Source organism: Ursus americanus, chromosome 6 (genome assembly GCF_024610735.1).
Source record: "Ursus americanus isolate L20-20 chromosome 6, mUrsAme1.1.p, whole genome shotgun sequence".
Lineage (NCBI taxonomy): Eukaryota > Metazoa > Chordata > Mammalia > Carnivora > Ursidae > Ursus > Ursus americanus.
Window position 1 is genome coordinate 78,517,707 of NC_142132.1, and position 27,917 is coordinate 78,545,623.

At 41.2% G+C, this 27,917-nt stretch overlaps 1 protein-coding gene across 1 annotated transcript in view; it reads left to right on the forward strand.

Annotated features, from left to right (window-relative positions):
• The window catches only part of MINPP1 (multiple inositol-polyphosphate phosphatase 1), a 43,532-nt gene extending 29,701 nt beyond the window's left edge, over positions 1-13,831 (forward strand). Inside the window, exon 5 of the mRNA XM_045802381.2 lies at positions 12,422-13,831. Coding sequence (XP_045658337.1) covers positions 12,422-12,818 — 397 coding nt within the window. The 3' untranslated portion in view covers positions 12,819-13,831. The remainder of the gene's footprint in view (positions 1-12,421) is intronic.
• The last annotated feature ends 14,086 nt before the right edge of the window (positions 13,832-27,917 follow it).

A 27,917-nucleotide genomic window follows, 5' to 3' on the forward strand; every position in this document is an offset into this window, starting at 1 on the left:
GTTAGAGAGTCTGAACTCCCACAGCTGGATTCATTTTTTTATGGCCACATACATTTCTCTGGGAGGAAGTCCCATTCCGTTTGGCAGGTTCTCCGTGGTTTTATGTCCCCCCCCAAGTTAACAGCTACAGGTGCAGTGGGCATCGGCCGTGCCTCACTACTGATTGCAGTAGTTGGCAGCTCCTCCTCTAAAAACATTTACATCTTTTCAACACACAACACTCACTCCCTTACTCGCTCATTCAGACACACACACGTTCCTACCCGTTTTCTGTTGCCAATATTTTGGGCTTAATCATAGAGCAGCTTTGCTTTGAAGAAGCTTGGGAATGAAACCCAGAAAAGTTCTTATGCCACTGGTAGGACTTAGATGTTTTCAAGGAGAAACTGGGGATTTGATTCTTTCAGATACCAATGGGGACTGTACAAACTGGAGTAAATCAATTCCTAGCAGATGGCCTAGAACACTTGTAAGATTTATTCACTGTTAAAAGACAGCAAAGAGCAGTGTGTTCTTCAAATGAAACCAACTTCAGAGAAATTACTGATTTACTGTATCGAACCTGGCACATACCTTTAATGGCTTTTGTTGAAAGTTGGACCTTAAATAACTCTTATGTATTTGCTTTGATGTCTTTAGAGTTACAAAACAAACAAAAAACCTTATTGTGTGTGTGTACACACGAACTCCACAACTCTTTAGCCTCCACTAATTGAGGATATCCCAAGTCCCCACTTTTAGTGAGCAGATAAAATTTAGGATAGAAATACAATATGTTTTTCCATTTAACATTAATGCTACTTAAATCTGTCAAAGAAAAGTGAAATGTAAGTCTTAAAAGGGGGCAAACAGGTATGAGCTTGAACAGCTGTTCAAGAGGGATTATATTAACTCTTTGGAGGGAGAGTATGCTCTCTTTGATCACATATATTCCCATGGCAATAGTTTGTTTCTTTGTTTTTTTAATTAACGAGCTTTATTTTTTAGAGCAGTGTTAGGTTCATAGCAAAACTGAGCAGAAAGTACAGAGTTCCCGCAAACTCCCTCTGCCCCCCAGCACAACCTCCCTTACTGTTGACACCAACATCACAGTGGTACCTTCATTGTAACTGTTGACCCTACACTGACACATACTCATCATCAAAGTCTGCGGTTTACACTGGGGTTCACTCTTGGAGCGACACATTCTCTGGGTTTGGACAAATGTATACTATCTTCTTAGTTTTGCCTTTTCCAGAATGTCACGTTGTTGGAATCATACAATATGTAGCCTTTTCAGATTAGCTTCTTTTACTTAGTTATATATATGCATTTACGTTTCCTCCACATCTTCTGATGGCCTGACAGTGCATTTCTTTTTATCATAGAGTAATATTTCATTGTCGGGATGTATTACAGTTTATTTACCCATTTACCTACTGAAGGGCATCTTGGTTGCTTCCACGTTTTGACAGTTATGAATAAAGCTAGTCTTAACATTCACGTTCAGATTTTTGTGTGGATATAAGTTCTTAATTCTTTTGCGTAAATACCAAGGGGCACAGTTGGTGGATTGCATGTTTAATTTTGTAAGAAACCTCCAAACTGTTTCCGCAGCGGCCGTATCATTTGCTTCCGCAGTGAATGACAGTTTCTTTTGTCAGCAGTTGGTATTGTCAGTATTTCAATTTTCACTCCTCTAATAGTTGTGTAGTGGTATCTCATTGTTTTAATTTGCAATACATAATGATGTGTGATGTTGAACACCTTTTCATATGCTTACTTGCCATCTGTTTATCTTTTTTCATGAGGTATCTATTCAGGCCTTTTACTCATTTTTTAATGTAGGGTTGGTTGGTTTCTTATTTTTTGAGTCTGTTCTCTTGACATTGTCTTTAGTAGAGCAGAAGTTTTTAATTTAAATTTTTTTTTTAAGATTTTATTTATCTGAGAGACAGAGAGCTAGAGACCACAAGTGGGAAAGAAGGAAAAGCAGGCTCCCTGCGGAGCAGGGATCCTGACATGGGGCTTGATCTCAAGACTCTGGGATCATGACCTGAGCCGAAGGCAGAGACACCCATCCAACTGATGTCCAGTGCCCTAGCTCCATTGGTTGAAAAGATTGTGTTTGCTCTTTTGTATTGCCTTTGCTTTGTCAAAGATCAGTTGACTATATATATGGGGTTCTGTTTCTGGGCTCTCTGTTCTGTTGTTGGTCTGTTTGTCTATAGTTTCGCCAAACGATACTACCTTGATTAGTGTAACTTTACGGTAAGTCTTGAAAAGTTGTAGTGTCAGTCCTACAACTTTGTTCTTCTTCAATATTGTGTTGGCTTATCTAGGTCTCTTGCTTCTCCATATAAACTTTAGAATCAGTTCGTTGATATCTACAGAATCACTTATTGGGATTTTATTTGGATTGTATTGAATTCATAGATGAAGTTGGGAGGAACTAACATATTGACAGTATTGTGTCCTCCTATCCATGAACATGGGGTATCTCTCCATTAATTCAGTTCTTTGATTTCTTTCGTGAGTTATGTAGTTTTCTCAGATCTTACACATATTACGTTATTTTATACCTAAGTATTTGATTTTGGGGGTACTAATATAAAAGATAATGTGTTTTTAATTTCAAATTTCCCCTTGTTTGTTGTTGGTATATAGAAAAGCAGTTGACTTTTATATATTAATCTTGTATTCTGCAACCTTGCTATATGTACTTATTAATTCCAGGAGGGTTTTTTTTGTTGATTATTTGGATTTTTTGCATAGACAGTCATGTCATCTGCAAAGCCAAAGTTTTATTTCTTCCTTCCCAAGAGGTATACCTTTTTTGGGCGGCGGGGAGTCTCATTGTGTTAGCTAGGATTCCAGTATGATGTTGAAAACCAGTGGTTAGAGGAGACATCCTTGACTTGTACCTGATCTTAGCAGGAAGGCTTTGCATTTTTTACCATTAAGTTTGATGTTAACTATAGCTTTTTGTATATGTCTTTTATCCAGTGGAGGAAGTTCCTCTATTCCTAGTTTGCTGAGAATTTTTATCATGAATGAATATTGAGTTTTGTCAAATGCTTTTTCTGAATCTATTGATAATATGATTTTTCTTTTTTAGCCTGTTGATGTGATTGTTTACATTAATCGACTTTTGAATGTTGAGCCAGCCTTGACACCTGATACAAATCCTACTTGGTTGTGGTGTAGAATTCTTTTTATACATTGTTGGATTCGATTTGTTAATATTTTGCTTAGGATTTTTGTGTTCATCTATCTTAACGTATATTGGTTGTGTATATATATACATTTTTAGTATTATCTTTGCCTGGCCTTGGTATTAGGGTAGTACTGGTCTCAGAATTAGGAGTATTCCCTTTGCTTCTGTTTTCTGGAAAAGTTAGTAGAAAATTGGTAGAATTTCTTCCTTAAAGGTTTGGTAGAGTTCTCTGGTGAATCCTTTGGGGCCGTTGCTTTTTGGAAGGTTATTAATTACTGATTCAATTCTTAATAGATAGACTTACTTAGATCTTCTATTCTTGTGTTAGTTTTGGCAGGTTGTGTCTTTCAAGGAATTGGTCCATTTCATCTAGGTTACCAAGCTTGTGGGCATAGGGTTGTTTATAATATTCCTTTGTTATCCTTTTAATATTTTAGGATCTGTGGTGATCTCTTTTCTGATATGAGTAATTTGTGCCTACCCTCCTTTTTCTTAACCTGGCTAGAGGCTTACTGATTTTATTGATCTTTTCAAAGAACTGATTTTTGATATTATTTATTTTTCTCTATTGCTTTTTTGTTTTAAATTTCATGGATTTCTGCATTCATTTTTAATTTTATTTTCTTCTACTTACTTTGGATTTGATTTGCTTTTCTTTTTCTACATTCCTAAAATGGAAGCTGAGATAGTTGATTTTAGATTTCTTCTTTTCTTTTATATATATATATATATTAGATGCTGTAAAATGCCCTATAAGCACTGCTTTCACTGCATCCCATAAATTTTTAATAAGTTGTGTTTTCATTTTCACTTAGTTCAAAATATTTTTAAGTTTGTTTTGAGATTTCCTCTTTGACCTATGTGTTATTTAGAAGTGTGTTGTGTAATCTCCAAGTATTTGAGGATATTCCAGTCATCTTTCTGTTAGTGATTTCTAGCTTCATCAACTGAGCATATGTCACATAATTTCTATTCTTTTAAATTTTTTAAGATGTGCTGTATGTCACAGAATGTGATCTCTTGGTGAATGTTCCATATGAGTTTGAGAAGAACGTGTAATCTATTGTTGAATGAAGTAGTTTGTAGGTGTCATTATATCCAGTTGATTGATGATCTTATTGGGTTTAATTGTATCCTTAGCGATTTTTGGCCTGCTGGATCTGACCATTTCTTAAAGAGAGTTATTAAAATCTCCAACTATAATAGAGAGTTCATCTGTTTATTCTTGGAGTCCTATCAGTTTTTGCCTCATGCATTTTGTGCTCTGTGAGGCATATATATATATATATATACACATTAAGGAGTATTATTTATTCTTGGGGCATTGACCCCTTTATCAATATCTAATGCCCCTCTTTATCTGTAATAACTTTCCTTGCTCTGCAGTTGGTCCTGTCTGAAGTTTATATAGCTACTCCTGCTTTATTTTGATTAGTGTTAATTAGTATGTTCTATCTTTCTCTGTTACTTTTAATCGGTGTGCGTCTACATTGAAAGTGGTTTCTTATAGGCAGCGTATAATTGGAGCTTTGTATTTTAAACACTCTGACAATCTCTGTCTTTTAATTTTGGTATATTTTGTCCATTGGCTTTGACAGTGATTATTAATGTAGATGGATTAGTATCTGCCATGTTTGTTACTATTATCTATTTGTTGCCCTTGTTCTTTGTTCCTGTTTTTGTCTTTCACACTTGAAAAACACTTGGCTTTTGTGGTTTCAGTTGAGCATTTTGTATCATTCCATTTCCTCTCATTTCTTAGCATATCAGCGGTCTTTCTTCTTTTGGTGGTTGCCCTAGAATTTGCAATATGCCTTGACAACTAACCTAAGTCTCCTTTCAGATAACACTGTACCACTTCATGGGTAGTTGCAAGTACCTTATAATAACAAAATATTTCTAATTCTTCCTTCCTGTCCCTGTATCATTGCTGTCATTCATTGTACTTACACAGAAACATACATTGTGTGTGTGCACACACACACAGACGTGCATACATAATCAAGTGCATTATTGCTATTATTATTTTGAACAAATTATTATCTGTGAGGTCAGTTAAGAGTAAAAAATGTAAACGTTTTTATTTTACCTTCACTTATTCATCTCCAGTGTTCATTCTTTATGTAGCTCTGAGTTTCTGACCTATAACATTTTTCTTCTCTCTGAAGAACTTCTTGTAACATTTCTTGTGAGGCATGTCCACTGGCAACAAATTCCCTCGATTTTTGTTTGTCACTTCTGAAGGATAATTTTGCGTGGTGCAAAATTCTAGGTTGGTGGGCGTTTTCTCTCAACACATAAATAGTTCACTGCCTTGCTTTCATGGCTTCTTTCAAGATTTTTTTCTTTGTCTTTGATTTTATGAAGTTTGAATATGGTATGGTTAGGTATGGGGGTTTGTTTTGTTTTGTTTTGGAATTTATTTTCTCAGTGTTTGAGCTTCCTGGATCTGTGTTTTAGGATCTAACGTTAATTTGGGGAAGTTTGCAGTCATTATTGCTTTAAAGATTGCTTCGTTTCTGTCTTTCTCTTCTGGTATTCCCATAACACATGCAAATCAAACCTTTTGTAATTGTCCCACAGTTAGTTCTTGGATATTCTGTCCCACAGTTCTTGGATATTGTGTTCTGCTTTTTTCAGTTTTTATTCTCTGTGCTTTTCAGTTTAGGAAGTTTCTGTTGTTATATGCTCAAGCTCAGAGATTCTTTCTTGAGCCGTGTCCAGGTTACAAGCACATTCCTCACTTCTGTACCATGTTTTTAATCTCTAGTGCTCTTTGGGGTCTTTCTTAGAATTTCCACCTCTCTGCTTATATTATCCATCTCTTTTTGCATGTTATTTAGCTTTTACATGTTATTCATATATTTTTACAAAATTCCTGGCCTGATAATTCCACCATATCTGCCATATCTGATTCTGGGTCTGCTACTTTTTTGGTCTCCTTAAGCAATGATTTTTTTGCCTTTTAGTCTGTCTTGTCAGTTTTTTGTACATGATACACTGGGTAAAAGGAACTATGGTAAACAGCCTTTAGTAATGTGGTGGTGAGGTGTGTGTGGGAACGGCACCCATGCTTCTCAGTAGTCTTCCTCTCCTCAGATGGCACAGGATGGTTGGAGGTGGCTAGAGCTGGGTATTTCCCCTCCCTGAGACAGGTTAGGCTCTGGAAAAACAGTTTCCCCTGAGGGCCGGTCTTGTTAAGAGGAACAGAAAGCTCTGGCATCTTTCAAATGGTTCCTATAGGTAAAATTCACCAAGTGTGGGTGCTCCCTGGGGTCCCTCAGAGTGTTTAACTCCCGACTTGTCCACACTGAGCCTTTAGCAATTTGTCAGTTACAGTTTAGGTTTTCCTGCCCCGCCCTGGTTTCCACGGAGTTTCTACTCTTGTACAGGCTGATTCTCTACATCCATCTGTCCGTCTCTCCTGTCTGAGGAGCAGCACTTTGCCTTGTGAACTTCTCTGATGGATCTGAAGAAGACTTGTTGATTTTTCAGTTTGTTCAGTTCTTTGTTGTTACTGTGGAGTGGCAGTTTCTAAGCTCCTTACTGACTGGAAACGTTGAAGTTCTAGTTGGCATACACACACACACACACACATACACACACACACACACACCCAGATTTTGATATTTTGGTAGAGTTTCAAACAGTAAAGTAAAAATCACTTTACGTATTGCTTAGTCAATATTTATAAGAAAACCATGCTGATATTCGTGGCTCTGAGTGGATTGCTGACTTGAACTATAGAGTATAAAAAGGCTGAAAAATTATTGGCTAATTGCTTTTGAATTTTATACTTCGTAATTATGAGTTAGATTTTTTATTGCTACTTTCTTGGGGAGCCTTGAAGAAGATTGCTTTATTATATTTAGTTGTAACACCAGAACCATTAAGGATTACTAAGTTGAGTTTGGCTAGGAAAAATAAAATAGTGAAGAAAAGTAGTTATGTTTGAAGTGATTTATATTGTGATCTATAATTTAATGGAAATACTTTTGAGTTAGTGCAAAAAATACTGAACATTCTTTTAGATCTCTTAACTTATTTAAGAGTGTGCTAAATTCTTTTTACCCTTAACCCAAACTAGACATTTAGTGAGCACTGAATTTTCCTTTTGAAATGCAAAAACCAGGAAGAAAGATTTTTTAAATTGTGTGGAACATGAAAGTGCTTAGAGTTTTTTTAGACGACTTTAGGGTTTCAATTTTATGTTCGTGTTGGTAGCATATTTTATAAAATATAAAACATTCTTTTCTATTTTATAAGCTGCTGCTTTGAGATAAAATTTTTCTAAGCCAGATTTTTAATAGTCTGATTTCTTGACATTTTCAAAAAAAGCCATAAACCAAACCAGTCAAGTGTCTTCTTACTGTGTGCCCAGTAAAGATTTGTGCACACACATTTATATGATTGTTTACATGTAGTCCACTAAGTGATCCTTTTTTTCAGGTGTGGGTGATGCAAATTAATGAATGGGTGTTTTTGCAGTGACTTTAATGGTTAGTTCAGAGGTAACTTAGATAAGTTAGTTAAGCCCAGGATTCTCATTTGTGAACAGGGGATGGTAAGTAACATCCACATCCTAGGATAAAGCGGCCCTGACACTTCCCTGAGGCCTCAGTGGGCAACGTTTCCGCTTTAAGACTTGCTGGGAATGCGTCTGTAACCCTGCTCAGACCCTGCCTCCTCCTCGGAGCAGGGCCCTTCCTGCTGGGACAGGAGGGCTTGCTCTCCTCCTCGCCCTCCCTGGGTGCCCCTAACACACAAGTGCTAGTCTGCAAGAGCCAGGAGGAGCTTTCATTTGTTTTTTTGTCCTTTCACCTACCACCCTTCTAAAAACAAAACGAAACAAACCCGGCATGGTACCTGGCACTTGGCAGGGAATGATTCGACCTCTGGCATCTAAACAAGGTAACCAAATGGATCTTGCTTCTCTTTGTTTTGTTTTGGTTTGGAGAATTGGCTGCAGCCGTTTTGTGCACGGCCTTTCTGTGTGAACACAGGCAGCACCAGCCAGCGGCTTTCTCTGAAGTTGTAACAGCGCCTGCTGTGTGTACAAGACACAGAGGGGAAAAGTAGACAAAGATGATCACAAGTGGAACTGTGCTCATTTCTCCTTTGTATTTGGTATTATCTCATAAACTTAAAATATTTTTATCTGATCGTTGTAGAAAATCCAACCTACAAAAAATTGTAAGTTCATTATTTTCTACAGACACTTTTGGATTTCTAAGCAAATTAGTGTTTTGGTTTTCAGGACTGTTCTGGAGAAGGCTACGTTCGTTTTCACTCTATAATGTGTAGTTATCCTTGTCTTAAGTTATTATTATTGTATTGGTGGATTTAACCAGACCTTTAAAAATGTAATTTTTTGTGTTGCCAGCTTCTTTAATAAAGATTGATCTGGGTGCCGGGTGGCTCAGTTGGTTAAACGTCTGCCTTCAGCTCAGGTCATGGTCTCAGAGCCCTGAGATCGAGGCCCGAGTCGGGCTCCTTGCTCGGCGGGGAGCCTGCTGCTCCCTCTGCCTCTGCCTCTCTCTGTCTCTCATGAATAAATAAATAAAATCTTTAAAAAAAAAAAAAAAGATTGACCTGTACAGGAAGATAGTAGTCATGGCATTTATTTAAAAATTAGACTTTTTCTTACTATTTGCCTAGAATTCTAAAATTAAAGATTATTTATTGAGGTACAGTTAACATGCGGTTTTATATTAGTTTCAGTTGTACAACATATTAATTCAACAATTTTATACATTACTCAGTGTTCACCATGATTAAGTGTAAACACTGTCTGTCACCAAACAACGTTATTACTATCTTATCGACTATATTCCTGATGATGTACTTTTCATCTCCATGGCTAATTTATTTTGTAACTGGAAGTTTGTACCTCCTGATCCACTTTATCTATCACATCTCTTCCCCCAGCCACCTCCCCTCTGGCAACTATCAGTTCTCTGTATTCAAGAGTCTGTATTTTTATCTTTTTTTTTTTTCTGTTTGTTCATGTGTTTCTTAAATTTCACATATGAGTGAAATCATACAGTATTTGTCTTTGTCTGATTTATTTCACTTAACATAGTACACTCTAGGTCCATCCATGTTGTCACAAATGGCCAGATCTCGCCCTTTTTTTATGGCCGAATAATACTCCACTGTGTATCTACATCACATGTATATAACACATCTTTGTCCGTTCATCTGTGGATGGACACTTAGGCCGCTTCCGTATCTTGGCTATTGTAAATAATGCTGCGATAAACCTAAAGAACCTTCAGGTTTAAACTTAAATTTGGGGCACAACCTAATTTAATTTTCCTCTGTAGCTTGGATGTAATTACTAGAACTTCTCTCATGATTTGTACATAGCTTTGTTGGTTTCTTCCCTTTACCCAGTACATGTTTTTTTTATATGCGTGTTTGTTATTTGTCTTATATCTTTTTTCTCTTTTCTCTCTGTTTGATTGACTGTTTAGTCTAAGTATGTATGGCTGTCTACACCACTGTCTCTCCTGTATTCTCAACACAGTACCACCAGCCTCACGTGGTTTATTCAGCACCTGAAAATGGGCCAGGTCTAAATGAAGATGTGTTCTAAGTGTGAAGTACACACTACATTTTGAAGACTCGACAGAAAAAAAGAACGTAAAGTAGTTCATTAGTCATTTTGATGTAGCTTGTTGAAACGAGAATATTTTGTATTACATTCTGTCTTACATCCCGTTCCCAGTTTGTTGGAGTTCCTCTGTCGGGAAGAGAGGAGTGTTGCTGACAGGTCTTTCTCTGAGACCACAGGGGTGTTGCTGCTGTCCTTCCTGACCTCTTGCCCATCCTGATGGATCTCGTAGACCGCAGTCATGGAGCGTTAGGCTGAGGGTGTGCCTGGCTTTCAGCTTGCTTCCTCCTGGTAGGAGGACTTAAAATGTAAACCAGTACAGTCGACCCTCAAACAACACAAGTTTCAAGTGTGTGGGTTCACTTACATGTGCGTTTGTTTTTATAAATTCACAATACTGTGTATATATTTCTTCTTTCTTAACGGTTTTTTAAATAACATTTTGTTTTCTCTTTATTGTAAGAATTCAGTATATAATACATAAAACATTCAAAATATGTGTCAGTCAACTGTTTATGTTATCAGTAAGGCTTTAGTCAGCAGCAGACTATCAGTAAAGTTTTTGGGGAGTCAGAATGTTATACATGGGGGCACCTGGCTGGCCTAGTCTGTAGACTGAGACTCTTGATCTCAGGGTTGTGAGTTCAAGCCCCACATTGGGCGTGGAGCCTACTTTTTAGACACAGGTTTTTGCCTGCACAGAGGGTTGGCGTCCCTCACTCCCACATTGTTCAAGGGTCAACTGTATTTTTACATTACTTATTTTCTTTAATTTGTATTACTATTAAATTCCATTATATTTACACTATGGCAGTGGTGTTGTTCACTTTGTCTTGCATATACTCAAATGCATAAAGGTAGGCAAGTAACGAATGAATCCATCCTTGGTTAGACAGTGTGCAGTATGTCCTCGCTGGAGTGACCCATATTCCTGTTCAGCAGATTATTGCCTTACGGGAGTCTATGTTGTCAGATCTTCAGGGTTTCAAGAGGAGCGAAAAATCTGGATTTTTGAGAATCTGAAATCACCCTCTCTTATATACTGAAAATAATGCAAACTTTAGAAATAGTTATGCAGGTCAAACCAAATGTAATTGTGTTCTGAATGATACTGCTTTGTAACTTTGAGCCTGAGGAAATGCTTCTTGGAAATAAATACAGGTTTTAGATACTTTAAATGACCTAATTAGGATATATACCAGTTAAGAAGAGGGGCTCACAGTCACCTGTTGATGGATGGCTTTAAAATTTCCATTTAGAGAATATTAATCTCAAAATAGTGGATGATTGTGTAATAGTATGTTACAGCTTCTATGTATTTTTATGTATTTCTAGTACTCTATATTTTTATTTGTTATAGGGATGTTTTTCTGGTCCCTATTCTTCTGTTTACTTTTCTGTTGCTCATTTTAATGTGAATTTGGTTTCCCTGAACGTTTACAAGAAACCTCATGTCAGATTGCTTTTCTAACCTCACGGAGCTCCCTTTCTGGTGTTGTGTGTGTGTGTGTGTGTGTGTGTGTGTGTGTGTGTGTGCGTGCTGTTGAAAAGTCTGCTGCGTTCCTTTCTAGGCTTTTTCTGGCTCTGGTCCCCTCCCCTGACTTTTATCCCGACCTGCTCTTCCCTGGGTCCGGCTCAGTGTTGAGCCCGCTCCCAGCGGTTTCTCATGTCTGTGGCCTCTGTCCTGGGATGGGGCCTTGGAGTGGCTATTGTGAGAGTTCACAGGGGCTCCATTTCTGCAGCCCCAGAAGAGGGCTGTGCTAGTCCTCTCTTGCACTCACCAGTGAATACTAGATGTCAGCATGCTGTGTGCCCTCCGTCTGCGCTCTCCACATGGACACCAATACCGATATTCAGGTCTTGAGGCCGTTGGTGATTCACTGAGAAAACTTTTCCATATGGCTATTTGTAAATGTTTCTCTTGGGCTTTGGGTCACAGACAGCTTGCAGTTAAAGAAAGGTGACTTAGCTTGCGGTGTTGAAAGCTGATGTACTTCTGACGTTGCGTCAACTGCTCCCAACCACGAGCACAGTGAATCAGCTACAGTGGGCTGCATCTCTACCCTTTTGTGGCTCTCTTCCAAATTCAGTGCCCAAGTCAGGTCTCGTAAAACACTGAAGGATTACATGAATTACCATTCACTGTTCAGACTTGGTTCTAACCAGGAAATTTACTACATATTGCTTGTTCTTATTTCCTAGATACAGATAAAATAGCATTTGAAGTTCATTCAGAAGACCTCCCTGGAATAATTGATGCTAAGGGCCCGTTCACTCAGTTTCATTCATGGAAAAGCAATACAGTTTTGAAATACATATCTGCTTCAAGTTTCTTAATCTCCTAATAAAAACACTTTTCTCTCTGGGAACTTAATAGCAAGTGTGCAATGTTTTAGATGGATTTTCAATACCACAGTGATCCTGAATTTGGAACTTAACTTTGAGTATAAACAGTTCCATTCTTTGCCACAGAGTTTTAGCCATATTGTTGAGTTGTCTATATAAAGATTTAAAAAGATGACAGCATTGCACACTGCTTCTCACTACTGTAGATATATCCTCCGTGACATGAATCTGTGTATATATTTCTTCTCCGTTTGTTTTTTAAGGTCTCAGCCAATTTCCTCTCCAGTCATCCTTCAGTTTGGTCACGCGGAGACCCTTCTTCCACTGCTCTCTCTCATGGGCTACTTCAAAGATAAGGAGCCCCTCACAGCTTACAATTACAAGGAACAATTGCATCGCAAATTCCGAAGTGGCCACATCGTGCCCTATGCCTCGAACCTGATATTCGTGCTCTACCACTGTAAAAATGCGAAGACTCCTAAGGAGGAGTTCCGAGTGCAGATGCTGTTGAATGAGAAGGTGTTACCATTGGCTCACTCACAAGAAACTGCCTCCTTATACGAGGATCTGAAGGACCACTACAAGGACATCCTTCAGAGCTGTCATGCCAGTGAAGAGTGTGAATTACCAAAGGTGAACAATACGTCTGATGAGCTATGAGTAACTGGAGAACATTTTTCATTCATCGGGGAGTGATTCATAGCGATTTACATGCTTGGAATATGGGGCAATCCATGGTTACAGAAGGCTTTCACAATACTTGAGTATTTCTGTCTTTTCACAGAAAAATGTTGAATTTCTTTTTGAATCTGGACATGGATGTGTAAGAAACTACTTTTCACTGGAGCAGCTCTCTTAGTAGAAAAAAATCTATTTAAAGAAATAGCTGGCACTGGAAACGTTTACAGAAATCAGATCCTATTTATATAAGAAATCTCACACTGAGATAGAATATGATTTCAGAATGGTACTTGACAGTGCTGGACTCACAGCATATGTCATTTGGATGATCAAAACTTGGCGGGACTAAGTGTAGGAACTTTCCAGTTGTGATGCCCTTCTCTGCCTTTCGCTCAGCACAGTTCTGGCATCATCGGTCTTCATCAGAAACAGTGTGGTGCCCGGGACTGTCGCTTTAGAAGAAAGGTGACTTCTCTCTAGTTAAGAATTTGAAACAATATTAAGAAACAGAGTGTGATTTTCAAAGGACACCTTCACTGAAGGAAGACAAAAAGTATAATAAAATAGATATTTTTGTTAATAGTATTTATAAAGTATTCGAACACTTTTTCAATAATTCCTTTTAACCTCCTAGTAAATCCTGCAAGGCCTTTCTTTAATTATTATCCTACCTGTTTTACATTTATAACAATGGAAGGACAAAGAGGACCATTAGCAACAAGGAAGATGGATAGAATCAGAGTTTCTTAAATCCATTGCTTTGCAGTTTTTTTCATGCTGTCATTTTGCTTCTATTTTTATATTTTGCTATTATGTGAAATGTATCTTTTGGTTATTACTTTTCCATTCTTTTTTTTCCCCCCTAAGTGAAGACTTCATCCTGGCTGGGTTAGTTTCACAGATCTGAACCCATTTCAAACAGATACTTCTGAGTTTTGTCAAATGCCGTGAAAGTGTTTGCTATAAAAATAAACAGAATTCTTGTGACTTTACTACCAGGTCTTTTCTGCTGTGTTGATATACAATCCGTAATTGATGATAAAAGGTTGGAACTTCAAACAGCTTTGACAAAATCAGGCAACATAAGGCAATTTTCTTCTATTAGAGATTTACTCAAGTAAATTTCTACTTCTTTAAGAAAAATGGAAATACACTTTATTAAAAATCTTAATAAGAAATATCACAACTACATATTGAAATTATAAAAGATGCATAGATCATCTGTTGATCGTTGATCTTCAAATGAATTACATCCATAAAATAGGTAGTCAGCTGGTACGTACTGCTATGGACCCATGCCCTGCTGATCCTGCAACAGGCTGCTCTTCTCTTACTTTTTCTTTTTCTTTTTAATTTGTAAATGCGTTGTGAAGAAGAGAATAATATAACAAGCATTCGTGTCCATTGTCCTGTTTCATCAAAATAACATCGTAACTAAGGATCCAAGTAAGAACAGTTGAGTTCTTTTTTGTGTTCTGTGCCTAGAGATAACCACCAACATAAAATTCAGTATTCACCATTCCATTGCATGCTTGACTCGAAACTTACAGTATTGTTGTGGGGATTTTTGAATTTTCTATAAAATAACCATTCTTGAATATCATATTCTTGAATGAGTGATTTATTTTAACTGCTGTGTTTTCTTTCAGGGACCTTTCTTGATCCAGATTATTTGTCACAAATTAATATTGTCAGTTCGTCAATACTTGTTGAGTACTTTTTATGAACAAACATCAGACTCAGTCTGTATGTGTATAAAATTGAATGAACCTAGTTCTTTCAAGGGGGTTATCTCAAAAGACCTTAAGCCACATTTACATGGTGTCTGACACATTGACTAAATAATTTTTGATTCACAAACTTCTCCTAGACTATGAAGGTTCTATAGGAGGTATTTAATTTTATTGTTAAAATAGGACCATATAATCATTTTGGTGGTATTTCAGGATGGAAGAAGGTAAGTGTGGTTCATTTTTGCTAAAACTACAGAGATTGTGTTATTCTGGTGCTATTATTCCCATTTAGGAGATGCCTGAAACTGAGGAATTTCATGATAAAAACTAAGGGTCTTCTCTAGGATAGGATAGATAAAAAGTTGAACATCAGAAATCATCTTTGGCTGACAAGAGTTCATTCAGAATAGGTGACCAAATCACTCAGTTAAGCCAAACTTAAATGACTGTTGGTTCTGACATTTTTGTCAATTAATAAACAGCCCGTCAACAATAGCCATTTTTCTGTCTAATCTACAATTTGACGTGTGCAGTGCGTTGTACTCACTGTTTTTACGGTCATGTTCTCATTTTGAAGTTTCTGCTCTCCGCTACATCATCATTCACTTGATACTAATTTTGTATATAGTCTTGATCATCATTTTAACACTGAAAGCAAAACTCTGCTTATAAAGAAAAAAGAGCCGTTTTCTCTTCCAGGCATTAACCAACTTTTATATCTTTATGAGATTGCTTTCCTTTTGTAAACCACAGAGCCGCTGCATGCCCTGAAATACTTGGGAGTCACGTACAACCAAACCAGAACGTATTTCTCTAAGGTGGATATTTCATGTGGTGGTCATTAATGATCCTTGGAATTCGGACTGTCTTCTGCCAAATGGAAGCTGAAAATAAATATTTGCATTACCGTACAATTTGCCTGTATCTAGCTGTCCTGAACTTACTTCCCAGATTACCGCGTTCCCTCCTGGCAATTCCTTGTTAGGAATTTCCTTCCACTCACCTTGCAGCCCAGTCCACTCTTAAGCACCTTCACATCAATCTATTAATCTGTTTCGTGTGTGTGTGTGTGTGTGTGTGTGTGTGTGTGTAATTGGTATTTTCGAGAAAATTCCACAGCACCCCCCCCCCCAAGATGTCATGCTCTTGCAGTTAAAAGACTTGCGGTTTGAGCTTCCTAACTGGCAGCGTGGGAGGAGGTTCACCTTCAGCACTTTAACAGTTTGGGGCACCTGGCTGGTTCGGTCCATGGAACGAGTGACTCCTGATCTCGGTGTTGTGAGTTTGAGTCCCATGTTGGGTGTAGAGTTTACCAAAACCAAACAAAAAGCCAAAAAACTATCATTACTGAGGTAATACATTTTAAGATAGAAGGGTTCTTCATTTTTATTCTATAACTAGTCGCAATTCAGTGATTTCGATGTACTATTCCCAGATTTTAAGCCATTATTTAGACCCAAGTCATTCATGTTTACACATTTTTGTTTGACATACTGGGAGAACAAATATTTGTTCATTAAAATGGCAGCCTTCTAAATTAAATAATACTCCTAGTATAACAAGAAAATGCCATTAGAATATTGTACATGATTGCTGAGATAGCTAATATGGAAAATGAAGCTGGGATGAAAATATGTAGATTATCTCTGCTTTCTTCATTAGAGTTCATCCTGCCAAACTTGGTTCTGATTGTCTTTGGACCACACATGAACAGTATGGGTGCTTTCGGAAACGTTTTCAACAAATATTCTGTAAAACAAAAATCCAGTTTCGGTATAAGTTATACAAATAAATACTGGTGAAATATGTCTTTGGATACATCCAGATGTGAAAGTTAATTGCTAAGAAGCATTCTTACATGGAGATAGGAAGGACGCTAGTTTTGTTCTTCCCCTGAGAGACCAGCATCCGACTCTTCTTACAATTTCTGTCCTTGCCTTCGCCTTCCCAAGGATGTGTGGACACTAGTCTCGTTGTGCGAGAAGAGAGGGCTTTTTCTGTCTGCAGCAATGCTTCCTGAAACTTCCTGCCACTCCTTGTGTTGGGGAGGATGAGGAGGAGAGCCCGGTTTTCTAACTTGCCTATTTTAGATAGTTTTGTAGTCTCCTTAACCCACCCGAGTTCTGTCCACGCTGGGGGAAAAACAATTGGGTTTCACAGCTTTTCACAGCTTTTCTCACTACTTCACTGCTGATGGCTGAAAAGAGGCTGAAGAGAGATGGAGAGTTTGGGGGCAGATGGCTGAAGAAATGAGAAACCAGCCCCTGCCTTTTTTGCTGAGTGAGACCCAGGCCGCGAAACTCCCAGGCACACAGGGAATCAGAAGCAGCCGGGATTCTGCGCGTGCCGGCTCGCAGGCCTCAGGTCTTTCTCCTACGGGAAATGGGGGGCGGCAGCCAGACTGTGGAACTCCTTCAGACGGGAGCTGCTGATTCTTTGCCTCGGTCACCTGCTGCAGGGAGGAGATTAAGTAATTCTTGCTTTTCAAGTCTAGCTGTTCTCAGTCTCGCTCTTGAAAAAATAGAAGCCCAGCTGGAAGACTTCCTTCTAACCTGGGGGCCCTAGATGAGTTTCAGAGAACTGTTTTTTTAATGCGTCTGCAAACTGGTTATGGGGCCCCCCAGGTGGCTCAGTGAAGTGTCTGCCTTCGGCTCAGGTCATAATCCCAGGGTCCTGGGATCAAGCCCCGCATCGGGCTCCCTCCTCTCTCTCTCCCTCTGCCCTTTCCTGTGCTCTCTCAAATAAATAAAATCTTTTAAAAATAATAAAAGCTCTAGTTATTAAGGATGTTATAGGCACCACTGTAGGTAGGGGTCCATGCATTTGTTAGTATTTGCCCATACGTGGATTTGTCACGGCTTGTCTTCGGAGAAAAATCATCTCCTGTTACAAAGTCATAATGTAACAGGATACTTGGTAATTATCAGTGTACCTGGTGTTAACTAGGTTCCCTATAAAACGGTGTGTAAAATACTAGCTGCCGTTGGGTAAGGGAAATAGCTACACGTACCGAGTACTGTGGAAGGTATTTCACTGTGGCTCCGCTTAATCTCCTTTAGGGACTGTGAAGTCGGCGGTGGGAAGCCCATTTTGCAGATGAGGAAATGTTGAGAATGAAAGTGCCTTTGCTTTTTTAAAAAACACTTTAAGCTCTATTCCGATGTGTGTGTTCTATCAGTGATAAAGTGGAATTTTGACCTAGTTCACATGGGGCACTCTGGTGTGCAGCATGTTTGAGTTGGCACTCTGATGATAAACCACATAAATCCGACTCCGCTCACCTGTGCAATGAAAATACTGCGTTCCTTTGTCCTTTTCCGTAGCCATTGGCTTTAACTGCTGAGGTCCAGAAGTGGCACGCTTGCTCAGCAGGAACAAAAGAGAGACAGAAGTGTCATCCAAGTCTTTCACATGACCTTTCCCAAGACAGATTGCTTCCTTCTGTCTCCCCAGGCTCAGCGGACTGCACTGCGTACCTGGTGTAGAAGGCTTTCCGAGTTCGCCAGGAGGGGCAGGTTCATTGCTTGTTGTGTTACAAACCATCCCTTAGAATTGTGTTTGTAGTATTTCAAAGCAAAGCACAATTCAGACCGTGTCGGAGATTCTAGATCATTTCAGTTCCAAAATAATGGGAGCGATAGTTATATTGTGTACTTACTTTCCCTGCCATTCCTTCATTCAGTAAAGCAGCCACTTCTATGGGCTCTTAGAGCCTCGCTCCCATAACTCCCCCTTTGAGTCCATAACAAAGTCCTGGCTAGGCTCACTGAGTGCACAGCAGTGGCAGCTGGCAGATGCCCCACCAGACACCCATGATGAAGATTGCTAAGGGGGAGTGGAAACGGCAAGAATTCACTGCAACTTGAGTGTGTTATGCCATGTCAATGATCTCTGCCCCACGCCATCATATAAACGTGCCAGTTTGATTCCCATTGAGATGACAGTGTGAGTTATAGCAAAAACCACGCGCCCACTCAGTTTTTTTTGTCAGTAGAGTCCTGTTGCATACAGGCATTGCTAGAAAGTGTTTCCCAATCTGAGGACCTGAACACAAAACTCCATCTCCCGGTGATGACCACGTGAAGGGTAGCCTGCAGACTAGCCGCGTTTGGCATCCTGGGGGAGCTTGTGCACTGATGTGTGGGATTTTACGTCTGCTGGCATCCTGGGGGAGCTTGTGCACTGATGTGTGGGATTTTACGTCTGCTGGCATCCTGGGGGAGCTTGTGCACTGATGTGTGGGATTTTACGTCTGCTGCTAATTCGTTTTCCTGAACCTGCTGTGGTGGCGGGGGATGCAGGGGGTGGAGTTGGTCAGGTGGGCTGTCCCTTGCCCTTTGTGAGCTGTCCTGATTCAGTTCCAGGCCCCATTTTCGTCTGGACCTTCTCCTTCCTTTAGCCCTTACTTTCCTGTTCTACTTGGTATGGATGTTTATTCCCAGGAGGTTCTCAAAGTGGGGCCGTGTAACCCAGCTGCAGCCTGGCTGTGCTTTCAGTGAGTACCTGTCGGTGACTCCAGGGTTCCCCCTTCCATCAGCTGCCCCATTGCTTCCCGTAGAGGTGACGCTCACATGGTATGAGCCATGGGCGGTTGGTCCCACCTTCTCAGTTTGGGGAACTATTGGGGTTACTTCACCAACTTGTGTTGTACATGTTGTCTGTAGGGTGTTCGGTTTTATAATTTTTGCTGCTCTGTTTTTATGGAAGGCGATGGGTTGGGGAAAGTTAAAAAATTATGCCATCATCGCCATCTTCTCAGACTCTTCCCAGGTCTTTTAGAGGGTCCCCACCATTCCTGTATCTCTCTTTTTTTAAGTACTTGTTCACATACTTTACCCAAAAGTGGGTTGTCTTGCCTTTACTGAGATGTGTAAAGGTTCTTTATGTATTCCGGATACAGATTCTTTATCAGATCAATGTTTTGCAAGTATTTTCTTCTAGTCTGTGGCTTCTTTCGATCAACACTATGTTGTGTGGTTTACTGGTGGTGGTTCATGAGTTGCGGTTCATTCACTCTCATTGTATTATATTGTTCATGAATATACCGTAATTTACCCATTCATCTCTTGATGGACGATAGGGTAGTTTCAGGTTTCTGGCTACTAGCATGGTGCTGCTATTGGCATTCTCGTGCCTTTGGTGAACGAACATATGCATTCCTAACTCTGTATACAATTCCACTAGGAGTGGGATTGCTAGATCGTAGCGTATATGTACATTAGGTTTTGGTACTCGCTGCTACACATTTTTCCAAAGAAGTTGTACCAATCCACACTCCTGGGAACAGTGTGGGGAAGTGCCGTTTGGCTGACATTTTCCTTGGTCTTATCTGTCTTTTTTACTTTAACCATTTTTGTAGTGTGTTAGTTCATTGTGGTTTTCATTGGAATTTCTTAGGTAATTAATGAAATTGAGCGCCTTTTCAAATGGCCATTACACACCTTCTTTCGTAACATGTGTGTTCGAATCTTCTTCCCCTTTTTCTGTTGGATTGTCTGTCCTTTTTTTGTGTTGATTTTTCTCTCTGTCCTTGATACTCTGAAGTGTAAGTGTGAAATTGTCTTTGTTCTGTATGAGAGGGTAGACCTCAAAGCTCATGTCTTTTCCCAGCTCTGGAAACATCTTGGTTTTTCTTTCTTTAAAGATTATTTCTCTGCCATGTCCTCCACTCCCATCTACTGGAACTCCTGTTCGATGTATGTGGAATCCTTTCCATCTCTTTATCCATAAACTGATCCCCAAGCCTCTTCACTGCTTTCTGTATCTTTTTAACCCTTTATCTCTCGATACTGCTTTTTTATTCATTTATTTTTTAGAGAGGGAAAGAGGGGAGGGGACACCAGGAGAGGGAGAGAGAGAATCATAGTAGGCTCCACACCCAGCAGCGCTGATGTGGGGCTCGATCTCACGACCCTGAGATCATGACCTGAGCCAAAATCAAGAGTCTGATGCTTAACTGACTGAGGCATTCAGGCGCCCCTTCTCCACACTACTTTCTGAGTAATGTTCTTACTACTCCAATATGGTGAGGTGGGTTGTTATTGTTTTTAAGTCATGACTACTCTTTAAAAACATCAGTGATTACTTAAAAATAATTTCCAATACTCCTGATTGGTTCTTTTCATATCCACCTGTTTTATTTCTGTGTTTTTATTTTATCTTTTTTTGTTTGGTCATTCTGAACATTTATTTTAAGTCTTTGTCAGCCTATAGTGCAAAATTAATTTTTATTTCATCCTGAATGAATTCATGTCCACATTGTTGATTTTACTTCTTTATTTTTCTTTTCCTAGCATTAGATTTCCTTTTGGAAATGTGTTTGGCACACTTGTTCGGCATACAAGTTGTACGTATTTATGCCTGCTTTTTCTCCTTCTCTTCTTTCAGTCTTTCTGTCCTCACTTTAAGTTACTGCAACGGAGATTCCCAGTCCCAAACCACGTCTTCTAACAATACTGGGGGTGTGCTGTATCACTGAGCCACTCCTGGTCCTCAGCATTGTCGTCCCGATTCCCAAGGCACATTGCCCCCTGACCCCTGCTGGCCGAGGCCTACCGCTTCCTCTTAGGCCACGTCTCCTGAGAGTGGGTGTGCCGCAGTTTATTTCATCCTTTGAAACCCCAGACCCTGGTTTCAAGCAGCAAATTATTAATCTCTCATTTGGAATATTTTGAGTCCCCATTATATTTTGGAAGTTGTGGGCCCCATCACCTCTGCTGCTTCCTGGACGGGAGCAGCAGCCCCTCTCACCGCTCCATGCTCCTCGTCTGTTCCGGTTCATGGGATATGTAGCCTGTGTTTGAGGCCTTCCCGTCTTGTCTTTTTTCAATACCGTATTATTATTTGAGCAGAAGAGGTATGTCAAAGTAAGGACTTACCATCTTGACCAGAAATCCAATTACTGTGTATGTTTTTAATATTGGTGGCTACTTCCAAATGTGGCGAAGATTATCCAACTTCTCTGGACCTTGGGTTACTCATCTGTAAAACCAGGCTTTTGGACCGAGGCCCTTAAAGTCCATTCTGCTTCTGAAGTCTGTAGTTTCTGTAACTGACAGCCTTTGATTGTGTCCATGTTCACTCAGACCATTTGTAGTAGGGTGGACTTGGAACCCACGGCTTCTGCTTTCTGGCTCAAGGGTTGTTGCCGCCATAGTTCCAAACGGAAGACGAGATAAGGTTCCAAAAGTAGAACCTCTCTGACGCAAAAGTTGATTTTTATGCACAGAGCAAAGGGCGGCCACCGAGAAAGAAGCTTTTTAGCGTGGTTACTACAATCTCAGAAACCTGGGAGCAGTAACAGGGTGAGCGCCGTGTCTGACGCAGAGGAGACAGAGGCGGTGATTGGGGAACGGGTACCCCTTAGGTCGTAAAAACAGGTACAGCTACCACACCATTAAGGAAGTAGGGCCTGGCAAAAAGGGCCCATGGCTTTTCATCTACCAACTAGACAAAAGTTTTTAAAAGCTACAAAAACGTGAAACTTTCAGAAGACTGGTGACTTTTTTTTCAGCCAGTTCAAGAAATCCTGGCTCTGGTTCTGCCTTGCCAGAAGCTGGTTCATAGAGTAGCTGAAGGCCTGGGTCTGTGGGTGACAGGAAGGCTGTATTGTGTTTGGGGACAAAACAAAAGCCTTAGAAGTTCAGCCCCGGGGTCTCGTGTGATCTCTGCCACTCGCTAGTGGTGTGACTTGATACCTTCGCGTCTCATCTGCTTATCCTCCTCTGGAAAATGAAGAGGGAATGTTAGGGATAGGCCAAGCAAGAAGACATCTGCACCGGGAGATCTGGAGGGGTCTACTTCCCCTGTGAATTCTGTCCCTTCGTTGTTCAGCACAAAGGGTCCTGGTGAACTGAAATTAGTTCAATTTCAAAACCCTAAAAGTCAAAAATACAAGAGATGATGTTAATATAAGTTGATTTAATTTTTAAAGGTGGTGAGGATAAGTGAGTGGGAATTTAAAGGAACAGCTAGAAAAATTAAGCCCCACTATGCCTTAGAGGAGCCCGTGCTGAGCTCTCTCTCCTCTAACCTCCAGCTCTATTTTGGGAGCTACATTGGCAAAACCAATGATCTGGATTGGCCTGGAAAGGAAGCATCTGGTAGGGCATCTTTTTGTTGTCTCTAGCACCGGGCCTCAGCTCAGCTCACCACGCTCCAGTGGATTATGACTGCCCTCAGCTAATCCTGTGCTAAACTCTTCCTGCTTGTGACCTAAAGCAAGCACCTCATTTCCCAAAGCAAACAAGCACAGGCTTTCCCCAGTCCAGGCCAAATGCTAATTTTCTCCTTTCGGCCAAATGACAGTCCAGTGACAGAAATGTGAGGTCCACGATGCCTTGGAACCGAGGGGAAGCACTGAGGCTTCTTGCCTTGAGTTACACATGGAAAGAGGCTTTTGTGAGAGCAGTCCCGTCGGGGGTCAGCAGGACCCCTGCATTCTGAGCTCAGAAAGTGAAACCAGAAGAGACAGCCCAAAACGTCCGTCTCTTGATGCCTTCTGTGACTTGCTAGCTCTGGAAGCTTGAACCTCCCTTCTGCCCGCTCTCGTCCCCTCTTTCACACCCTGTCCTCAGCAGAGGTCAGGGTAGAGGGCAAAGCCATTGACAAGGGAAGGAGTTAAGCTCTGAGAGTAGAGGGCAGGTTTGAAGTGCATGGGGTCAAGGGCTTGTCTGTCCTCTTTGTCCCTGTAACTAAGTGACTTCTACACTAGGGGGTGGGCTGAGGAGGGGGCTTTGGCATCTGGAACAAGTGCCTACCACATAATAGGGACTCAAAATAGATGTTCAATGAGCTGAGCGAGTTAACCTTCTGAGCCAGGTGTGGTGGTTGCTCTGGACTCTTCTGACTCTGGACTCTTCCTCTGCTGGGGCTAATCTAGACTAGGAGTCTTGGGGCGCACCCTCACCCCTGAAAGGAGAAAGCCTGGAGCAGCTGAGGGCTAGGTGAGGGACACATGCTCTTCTGAGCGTGTCGCTTCTTGGCTGACTTGCACTCCCTGTGCTGTTACTATGGTCAGATCCAGAGAAACCTGGGTTTGGGCTTTGGGAGGGGAAGGGACGCAGGAGGCCCTTTGCTCCAAGGAAGGGATCTTCTGCACAGGCCAGCCCAGCTTGCTGCAGTCTACAGGCGGGGGTCGGGCCAAGGTCTTACAACATGCATTTGCCTGGCCTCGTGTTTTGTGCTTTGAGCTCTGTTTCCCTCAAGAACCTAAGGTGGGAAGGGGGCCAAGGGGAGGGAAGGGGAAGGAGAGAGGCATTTGAAAGCCCGAGTCCCTTCCATCTCTCCCTATGTAAATATGACCTACATTGTTCACGAAAATCTGTCTGGAGGGAGCTGTGCTCTAAAGCTGAAACGTCGTCCATCCGCGGGCCAACTTCCCGTTCCACTCATCTCAGGCATGCCGGCGGGCAAAAAAGAGGAGCAGAGGGACTGACCGTTTGTGTGTGCACGGTGCTAGCCCAGGACGAAGTCACTCACCTACAGTCTCACTGACCCTCACGATAGCCCACGAGGGAGATGCTATTATTATTGGTATTTTACAGAGAAGGAGAGTGAGCCTCAGAGAGAGGTGCCTTGTCCGAGGTCAGGGAGACAGATCCCAGCAGTCTGACTCCAGAGCGGAGCCCTCACCCATGGTGTGTGCCCCCCTCCCCTCCCCCATGCACACAGCTGCCAACAGCATGCCCGCCACAGCCCACCCTCGCCGATGCACAATACCACCCTGTCCACACCGCATGCTTGATGTCTGCGACTCCACCCGGAGACTCACGTCCTTGTGACTTACACTTGTGTCCAAAACACTGCATGACATACCACAGTGCATCGGTCCTTTCCCCAGAACGAGAGAATGAGTTCGTTGTTTCTCTGAGTGGGTCGTTCATACTTTCATGCTTCCGCCAAAGCAGAGTTGCCACTTCGGTCTATTTGTCTTCATAGAAATTATCAAAGTCTGAGTTTGTCAATCATTCCTCAAACACTGACTAGTTTAAAAAGCTCCTTTTTGTAGCATTTCCATGTCATTTTGGGAAGGGCATGGGCCCATAATTATTCTTATCTGGAATGTTTCAGCAAAAGAGCTACAGAAATGTGGTAGGACAGCTGAAGGCCAGAGGGGGTGGGGTATTTCTGTTCTCAGTGAAATAGTGCTTTATTGGCACTGAAGTGAAGTCAGTTCAGGATGACGAGCAGGTCAGCCAAGGGACAAGAAGACCGTATTTCTTTTCAATAATCTAATTGGGTGCCCTTGGAAATCACTAGGTCCATGCACAGAGGAGGAAGGACATAGAGAAGCCCTGTATTCACTAGAATTACCATCCACTTTTAGGTGATTAAAAAAAAAGTCTCGAATATATTCAAGGAACTACTTCGAGGAATAACATCCTTCTATGCCAAGCATATGTGTCTTTAGCATATAAAATGACTTCATTTTTCCATAAAATGGACTTTTTAAAATCACTGGCTTGAACTTTGCTGAGCTAGAAAGGTGAAGCTCAAATTTTCTTCTTCTCCCTCCTTCCCGTCCATATATTTATGGGTGTTTAACTAAGGCTGATTCATTCTTAGCTAGTTGTGCAATAACAACTCACATGAGTATCAAAGGCCACAGTAAAATGGGACTATGAAAAGAAATGTAATGGGTAGAGTTGTTTCCATGTTCAATGGTAAGAGATTATGGCTTTCTTGCCATAGTTTCTAGTGTCGTTCTCTGATGACACTTTTCAAAGAGAGCCAGGAGACCCGTTGTTCCCCAGTCAGTCATCCCATACGTGTTTTAGCAGAGTTCGTCTAAATCCGATGCCCGGGCGCGTCTGGGTGGCTCAACTGGTTGTGTCCAACTCTTGAGTTCAGCTCAGGTCATGATCGCAGGATTGTGAGATCGAGCCCAGGATGGGGCTCTGAGCTCAACAGGGAGTCTGCGTGAGATTCTCTCCCTCTCCCTCTCCCTCTGCTCCTCCCCCTGTACACACACTCTCTCTCTGTAAAATAAATAAATCCTTTTAAAAAGTACGTATATCTGATGCCCAGAAGCTGTGCTTCATCCTCCAGGCACTTCTGAGCATTTCCTGCGTTTCCACCTGCACGGCCCCATCTCAGGAACTCCTGGTCTTCTGGCGGAGACAGACCCTTGAGAGGGTCCTTGTTATACAAGAGTGAAAAGGGAGGCACAGAGCGCTCAGCTCTCCCTGGGATGGCCAGAGAAGCTTCCTCGAGAAGGGAACCTCTGAGCTGAGATGTGAGGGCTGAGTAGCGCCCACCTGGTGAGAAGGGGCAGGTGCTGCCAAGGCTCAGCAGAGCTCTGTATAGGGAACTGCAAGAGCGTGTCTGTTCATCTCACAGTTAAAAACTCGAATACTCTTGATGTAGGTCTGAACAAAACAGTTGTAGCAATGATTGGTTTTCCTGAGAAACATGAACACGGGGCCTTTGTGTTTAGGCAGATCTAGCTTCATATCCAGATTCTACCACGTACAGATGGTAATCCAGAGGCTCTAGTGTACTATCTCTCTCTGAGCCTCAGCTTCCTTATTTGTAAGATTAGCATAATACTTATTTTGTGGGTGGGTTTTAGGGGTTACAAGAGATGGCATATGTACAGACCTATGAAAAGTAGGACTGCTGGATTCTTCAAATAAAAATACAGGACACCCAGTTAAATTAGAATTTTTTAAAACAACAAATAGTTTTTGAGCATAAGTATGTCCCAAATATTGCATGGGACATACTTACACTAAATAATTATTTGTTGTTTATCTGAAATTCAAACTTAACCAGGCATCCTATATTATTTTATCTAATATAATAAACTCGTCTCATAAATGAACTATAACTCAGTAAGTTTTTGGCATAATGAGTATTTTTTTTTTTTAATTCTGGGAAGTGCTGACTTGGAGTAAGCAGGAATTTTGGACTCTACATGATATGTGAGTGTGGATGTACATACGTGTGGATGTTTATATGTGGGGCGGGAAAACTATTAGTTAATGTAAGGAATTCAAAAACTTCTCCAGGGGGCGCTTGGGTGGCTCAGTCGTTAAGCGTCTGCCTTAACCCAGCCAGGGGTCCTGGGATCAAGCCCCACGTCGGGCTTCTCCACTGGGAGCCTGCTTCTTCCTCTCCCACTCCCCCTGCTTGTGTTCCCTCTCTCGCTGGCTGTCTCTCTCTCTGTCAAATAAATAAATAAAATCTTAAAAAAAAAAAAAGCTTCTCCAGGACTTATGAACATATGAAGAATTTTTTTTCAAGTTGGTTGACAACAACAACAACAAAATCAAGATGTTCGTAAGAACCATTCGAAGTCTAAAGTGCAGTCTTACGTCCACGCCAACAGATCTGACTTTCGGCACTATACAACCTTGAACGTCTTAGGAAACTGGAATGCTAGAGCTGTTGACCTTTTTTAAGGCGTAAAGATAGCTCCCAGGCCCTCACTGGGTCAGATTCTACGTTTATGGCGTCTCTCTCCTAATCGTACTGCCGGGTCATGGCGTCCTTGCCTAAGGAGAGGACAGCTCACGGCAGGCCAGCCGAAAGATCAGAGTCTAGCACTTCACAGGACAATTAACTTATGCCAGCAAATCTGGGGAGGGGTTCAGAAAGGGATAAGATAAGTCCCCTGCCCTCTAAGACTTTATAATGATGCTATTGAGTCTGGAAAAGGAAAGAAAGATCATCGTTCCATGGAGTCACTTCCTGTAACATCTGTTGTGCAAAAGCTAGGTCGGCTTCAGTCTCCCCAGAGCCCAGCCGGTCCCTGACACACAGTAGAGGCCTCATAAACGTTTCATGGGTACATGAGTCGGTGTGGGCTGGATTCCCTAAGGAAGGTCTAATGGAGTAGTTGAGTCTGAAATGGGCCTTGAAGGAAGAAGATCTTGCTGAGCAGAAAATCGTCATCATTGTAGCAGCCGCCACATGCTATGAACCACGCATGGAGCGAAGTAATTTATGTAAACTCTGCTCAGACGTTTCCAGTACCCTTTAAAAGGTTAGATCCACGTGGTCCAAAAGCCTATTTTTCTTGTGCAAATCAGCTTGAATGTTGCCTCTTCAGGGAGCTAGCTATTTCCTGACTGTCCTGTCAAAGAGCATTCCTTCTTGTTATTCTCTCAGCCCCCTATTCCTTCATAGCTTTTATGACCACTGAATATGAATTTATTCACTATTCTTGGTCTGCCTCTCTATACAAGGGCAGGAGATGTGTCAGTATTACCACTGCTGTGTTCCCAGCACCCACCAGCCAACTCATTTCCTGGCTCTTAGTAGCCCCTCAGTAAATATTTATTGAACAATACATCTGTCTGCAGAGAATCATCTCCTCAGTCAAAAAACCAACCAAACAAAA